This window comes from Lygodium microphyllum, chromosome 10, assembly GCF_053477565.2.
Source record: "Lygodium microphyllum isolate KBCC chromosome 10, Lygodium_microphyllum_v1.1.10, whole genome shotgun sequence".
Classification (NCBI taxonomy): domain Eukaryota; kingdom Viridiplantae; phylum Streptophyta; class Polypodiopsida; order Schizaeales; family Lygodiaceae; genus Lygodium; species Lygodium microphyllum.
The window spans coordinates 144933600-144940057 of NC_141144.1; the positions used below are offsets into that span (position 1 = coordinate 144933600).

General features: G+C 45.4%; 1 protein-coding gene across 1 annotated transcript; it reads right to left on the bottom strand.

Annotated features, from left to right (window-relative positions):
- Positions 1–700: 700 nt before the first annotated feature.
- Positions 701–6002, bottom strand: LOC148030657 (mechanosensitive ion channel protein 6-like). Its single transcript, XM_087687006.1, has 5 exons — positions 3013–6002; positions 2801–2924; positions 2085–2378; positions 1705–1907; positions 701–1305 (listed from the first exon to the last, which is right to left on the bottom strand). The coding sequence occupies exons 1-5, from the start codon at positions 5217–5219 to the stop codon at positions 1014–1016; spliced, it is 3120 nt and encodes a 1039-aa protein (XP_087543132.1). The 5' UTR covers positions 5220–6002; the 3' UTR covers positions 701–1013.
- Between the last annotated feature and the right edge of the window lie 456 nt (positions 6003–6458).

Genomic DNA, 6458 nt, shown 5'->3' on the forward strand with positions numbered 1-6458 from the left:
ATATATATATAGATATAGATATAGATAGAGAGAGAGAGAGAGAGAGAGAGAGAGAGAGAGAGAGAGAGAGAGAGAGAGGGCAATATATGTAGGTGATGGCATACAAGTACATGAAACCTACATCAAGATGCGAAGCACCCTAATTGTTTCACTGACATTGGTGCTTTGAACCTCGATGTCAAGCAGCACTGAGACAACATTGATGTGAACAACCATGAGAATCTAGGTGCCTAGTTTTTCATTAAACCTCGCTTTTTGATGCACTATACACACACTTGTGGACCTTTACTTTTCAATTTAGAATCCCTTTTTCACGATACATATAATTTATGAATAATATATACATCAACCCACTTACTCATGGGGGATGCTTCCTAAAGCTTAAAGCATGAACATACTTAGATATTGATATAGAATGTAGAATATAAAAATTTTAAATCCATTAATACTTCAACCCTTGTTTTAGGGCCTTTCAAACAACAAGGCAAACCCTTAAAGATACTCTTTATACTCTGAAACCATTAGTTTTATTGATTAGCCTCCTTTCCCTCTCGCTCTCTTTACTTTTGATATTTCCTCTTCAATTTCTTATGGAGTAGTTGTTCATGGACTAGTTCCATCTCCAAATAAAGATATCAAAATTGTCTTGGGATACTTCCAATTATGTGAATGTGTATGTACACACAAAAAAGAAATGACCAAATAAAGATATCAAAATTGTCTTGTGATACTTCCAATTATGTAAATGTGTATATACACACAAAAAAGAAATGACCAATTCTATCTCCAACTCAAGAAATCAAAATTGGCCTAGGATGCTTCCATTCACAGACAAAGGAATGCTCTCTCTCTCTCTCTCTCTCTCTCTCTCTCTCTCTCTCTCTCTCTCTCTCTCTCTCTCTCTCTCTCTCTCTCTCTCTCTCTCTCTCTCTCTCTCTCTCTCTCTCTCTCTCTATTTGATTAATTCTCTTTTATCTATGTGGGAAAGACTACCAAGGAACCCTTCTCATCCCCTAATTTGAAAGCTGTGAGCTCCTCACTAGAGAAGAGATGGCACTGTGGGTCACTTCATTCTTTGCCAACCTCACTTCCTGTGGCAGAAGCTTGTAGCCTATGTCCAACTCTTGGAGCATCTTCTTCACTTCCAAGAGCAACTCAGACCTCCGGATCTGCCTCTCCAACACGTCCCCGAAGTTGATCGTGTGATTCACCATCAGCTGCAGCTTCATCTTGTTATTATCTTCAATTTCCTTCACAATCAAGTTGTAGTCCCTTGCCCAATAATTAGGCTTGCTATAGATGTACCTAAAACCAAAAGCAAACAAAAAGGAAATTATGTTAGACCTCTTGGATTATTAAGCATGAAGTTCCCTAGGAATCTCTTACCTTATCGATACTTTTGAAGTTTAATAATAGAACAAGTAATTAGTTTACACAATCTTTTGGTTTTGCTCTATTGTCCTTTTAACTATTTGCAACAATGATAGCCAACAAATCTTATGGCCAAATTTAATCATACTTTAAGTAATAAGCTTACCAACGCTTTTCTTCTTTATGTACTTTTCTTCATAATAACCATTTGCAACATTTCACCCTTTAAATCTCCTGAATTTCAGCAAAAGACCTAAAGATATGCATTTTGCATACTCTGCCTTGCCCTTTCGGCCAAATTAGACCACATCACAGAGGTAGTTGCAGTCTTACTTTCCAATCTTGTCTTGCAGTGTTTGAATCTTCTCTGCGGAGGTCGAAGCATCGATGGAGAAATCAAAGGTGTCTCCCGTGTCAGGCGTACGCTTGTAGTTGAAAATGTACTTGGTGGAGAGGAGAGAATTGGGGTACCATAGCTTCTCCCCATCATATCGTATGAACAGAGTCGAGAGAATGTTCATCTCCTCCACCACAACCTGCAAATCAGAATAAACTGATCAGAGAACCCGCTTGCATGCAGTTAAGCATTACTTTAGGTGTCTGTGTGTGTCAAAATCAATGGAAGAAGAAAAGCATCAGCCTAGCTGAAATATTTCTGGACATGATGCCAAAGGAAGCCAAATAGATAGCAACGAACAAGTCTTTGATCTTACCTGATTCCCATCCACAACGCACCGATCACCAACATCAAAGGGGTGCATGACAAAAAGGAAGATAATGGCCTCAAATATTGTCTTACAAGTGTTACCAAAGATGAAGACAACTAGAACCAGCTGTGAGGAAATAAGGAGTAGTAGATGGGTGGTGGTGATGCCTAACACTAGCAAGCATATGATGAGGATGATCACCCCCACCACAACGTCCACAAGCCGATGTAGCTTCTTCACCGCCGTCTTTGTATCATTCAGTGATAATGCGAGTGCTCGCCTCTCTCGTACCACATGGACCTGGCACATATAGTATGTTGTGAGTAAATCTGAAGAGTGTATAGTCCTTCACAGGATGCTGCAATGCGCTTGAAAATAGTTTGACCTCAAAAGAGCTATACAATACTCTTTCCATGTGTGTATACCTAGCAGCTCTGTAATGACAAGCTTGCTACAAATCCAAATAAGTAATCATGTCACAAGAACCGGCTTTCCATCTTCTAAAAGTCCCTGAACTTCTGAATCCAGAGCATCATGAAGAGGGAGAAGGAGAGACAAGAGGTTTAAGGGACATTCACAAATTTTCACATTTGTGTACAAGGAAAGTCTTCACCCTTGGGAGGCTCGGACCGAAACCCCCCCCCGCCCCCTTCCCTCCCTCCCTCGCTCTCTCTCTCTCTCTATGTCTATCCATCTCTACCTCTATCTCTATCCATACTTACAGCAAAGTTCTTCAAAGCAGTCTTTGTAATTTTGCCAGTTTCTGTAGCTCCCTCAAACAAAGGCATGGCTCTTTCCACCTCTGGCTCGCGCATAAACCGTAGAAGATCTTCTCTCTTGATGTACCTGCAACCAGAGGGAAAGACGTAAGTGAGAAAGGTTGAGTTTCCAAAACAGCAAATGATACAAGGGCGCAAGGCAGAGAACATAATACCTGGCACCAGGCGTAGCCACATTCTTGAATATCTTTTTGGCCACTGCTTTGGCTTGCCATTCGCTTTCAATTTCCACATCCTGTGCCTCTGCATCCTGAGCTTCAGCTGCAGTCTGATCAATCACATGGGCAAGTGTATAAATGCCTCGATAGCGGACAATGTTCATCATGCGCTTCATGTTCCATGCAGATATGTTATGCTCGTTGAGCCTGTGCAAATTCTCTATGCTTATGCCATCTTCTTTATTTTGGGCTGCACCTGATTTTCTGTCCATAGATCCCTGACCCATCAAACCACTTTTGCCTGCTATCATGCCACTCTTGCCACCACCACCTCCTATAACCCCACTCTTGCCTCCTCCCACCATTAGCCCACTCTTGCCAAGAGCTATCATCCCACTCTTTCCAGTGTATTGGGGAGCCACTCCCACTTTTGGGAGCATTCCCTCTGGAACTTTAGCTCCAGCTTTCCTCAATTCATCTAATTCTTCGACTACCTGTGCTTCTTGCTCCATCTGGAGCACAGGAGGACCAGACAATGTCTCTAGCACCCACTGCCCAAACAGTGACTCCCGTATCCGTTCGAAGTACGTATTCACATGGAAAGAAGAAGCTAGCACCTTCACAAGAAATATCTTGATCAGCCATATGATGGCTGCGATGAGAAAGCAATTGAGTAACTTGGTCACATATGGCAGCACCTTGCTGTTGGTGGTGGACTCAACCTTGGGGTCAAAGACCAACCGCCATGCCAGTAGAGCTAATGCAAACCATAGACAGTTTTGCACACCCTTCCTAAGACCGTACACAAAGTATAACACTCTCTTTCTGAGCAAAAAGTTCCTTTCTAGAATGACCACAAGTATCCTAATCACCCATCCAGACACAAGTCTTCCGCAGAAGATCAGAAAGACGAGCAGGGCCCATTTCCACAAGGACATGCTCCACAATGGACTTTGTTTCAGTGCAGGCACAGTAAGGCTGCATACCAAACCAGCCATGACTAGAAAGAATGCAACCCATTGGACCACCGACATGAAACTCCATTTATGCTTTCTAAAACTCTCAGGAATGTCTGCATCTTTAAGAGGATCGTCTTCTTCTTCCTCTGTTCTAGATAACTTCTGCAGTAAGCCAGACCGCATGGGCCCGGACCTAAGCTGCGCAGATTTGTGAACAGGTTTGACCCCGTCGGCTGTGGTACCTTGCTGAGGAGGGGGAGGTGGTGGATCAGCCAGTCTTGAACGGGTTTGAATGCGATTTAAAGAAGGCACATTGCTGTGTCTGATGTCAGACTCATCGCTTGAGCTATCATCTGTCCCATTACCATGCGCATATCTTAAGCTACCACTGGAATTCTCTTTTGTGTCACCAAATGAGATGGAGGCATTTAGTGCTTCCCCCTGGGGTGGGTCTATAACTTGTGTTGGTTTAAAAGAGACATTGTGCTGCTCCCTGCCTAAGGTTGTCCTTGAGCTGCCTCTCGAACTTGGGTTTGTAGAAGCAGGAGTGGAACTTAAAATTGCGGCTGAGGCTCCACTATCTCTTGGAGCCGCAGGCACAGTGGCTGTTGAGTCAGAAAGCTCTGAAACTGGGTGGAGAGCTCCTCCCACCAGCTCTTCTCCTGTTGTCCCATTTTGAGAGGAGTCTGTGCGGAGCTTCTCCATCATGTCCATGTCCATATCCAAGCACAGGTTGCCTGATGCAGCCTGCCTCTGTAAGAAATTCTCAATCAGCTTGGTAGGAGGATCCAGCGGGACACCAAAATCGAAGCTTTTTGGGCGCCGCTTGCGCTCAGACTGTCTCTTTTGCCGCAGGGACAAAGCTGCTAGTGTTGATTGGGGCATCTTCCATGTGGGGGAGCTAGAGTCCAAAGCCTCCAGTTCTTGAAGGTAATCGGCACTGACTTCTCTCCACAACATGTTTGGCTGCTGTGGAGGAGAACCTGCTGACTTTGATTGGGGAATGTTCAATGTGGGGGATTCACAGACCGTTCCTCCGACAATGGAGAATGTGAGGTTCCGGCTTGTTTCCCGCCTGGGCCGGCCTGTTTGGGAGGCCCCATCGTCGATGGGGATCACCACCACTCCATCTGGTGCAGGAGGCGAGGCCCCTGCACCATTCATAACGCTGGCGTGCTTCTCTTCGGCAGAGGAGGAGCTCTTCCTGGGGCGATCGGTGGAGGAAGCTTGTTGGGAGAGAGCCATGAAAATCACCAACTTTTAATTTTAAAAAAAGAAAAAAAGGAAGAATTAAGGAGCTAGAAAGCGAAGGAGCAGGATGAATAGGAGAAAGAGCAAAGCTCGAAGAAGGTTTATTAAGTCGCGAAAGTATGGATGCAAAGGGAGAAATGCGAGCAGCTGGGCCCGATGATGATGATGATGCAGCAAAGCTTGAAGTGGGAAAGGGAGACTGTGGAGAGCACAATTCGAGGCAGGACGCAGGGAGAGAGAGAGAGAGAGAGAGTGTGTGTGTGTGTGTCTGTGACTGTATTGTCTAGAAGCTACTGCTTTCCTCTTTGTCTGTGCCAGTTGCAATTTCCTGGGCTAGATTAAGCAGAGGAAAGTGCTCCTCTTAAGTTCTTTCTTAAGTTCTCTCGTTCTCTCTGCCTCTCTCTCTCAGAGAACCTCAGCGCAGAACGTATGAAAACAACGTGCTGGTGTTGCTTGTGAAAAGAGAGAGAGAGAGAGAGAGAGAGAGAGAGGGGTGTGTGTGTGCCCGCAACTTCGCTTGATCTGGCGCCAAGTGTTTAAACAAGCTTGGTGTGCAGAAAGCAGAGGCAGCGGGCGATTCTGGCGGCTTCGTGGCAGCCTCCAGTTGGCTGCCCGTGCCGGTCCCCTTCCAACTGAATGAGCCGCCCCAGCTGGATTCCCCCCCCCTCTCAGCTCTCTGGCGCGCTCTCACGGGTTAGACTGAACTGTGTCTCTCCCCGCAGATCTCTCTGATACTACATTCTCGTCACGAATTCACTACGCGCAGACATTGGAATTTGGTAGGCTTGCCGGTTTTATACCACCTGGCTGACACGACCCAAGCAAAAACGTATCACGCTCCAATCATCAAATCAATCGCTGGACCCTCACCATCCCTCCCTTGCGACACAATCATCATGATTGCGAACCAAGGAATGAAAGTACCCCCGCCCCTCCCCAAACAAGCCACATTCCTCCCTTCTTAGGGGGCCGTGATCCCCGCCGCCCATGCGCAGTGACACATTGATTGTCCTCGAGTCAAAAGGAAGAGCCAAGTTTCAAAGTAGCGCACGAGCTTATAACTAAAGGTGCCCAAGTATTATTTTAGGGTTCCCCACCCACCCGTACAAATACCATGGGACGCCATTTTCGAAGAGCATTGCTTAAGTTCTGGCGAAGGCCTCTTTCAACATATCGAGCTGTAAATTGTAATTGTTGAGAGAAACAATCATCACGATTGTGAAATGAAGAAGG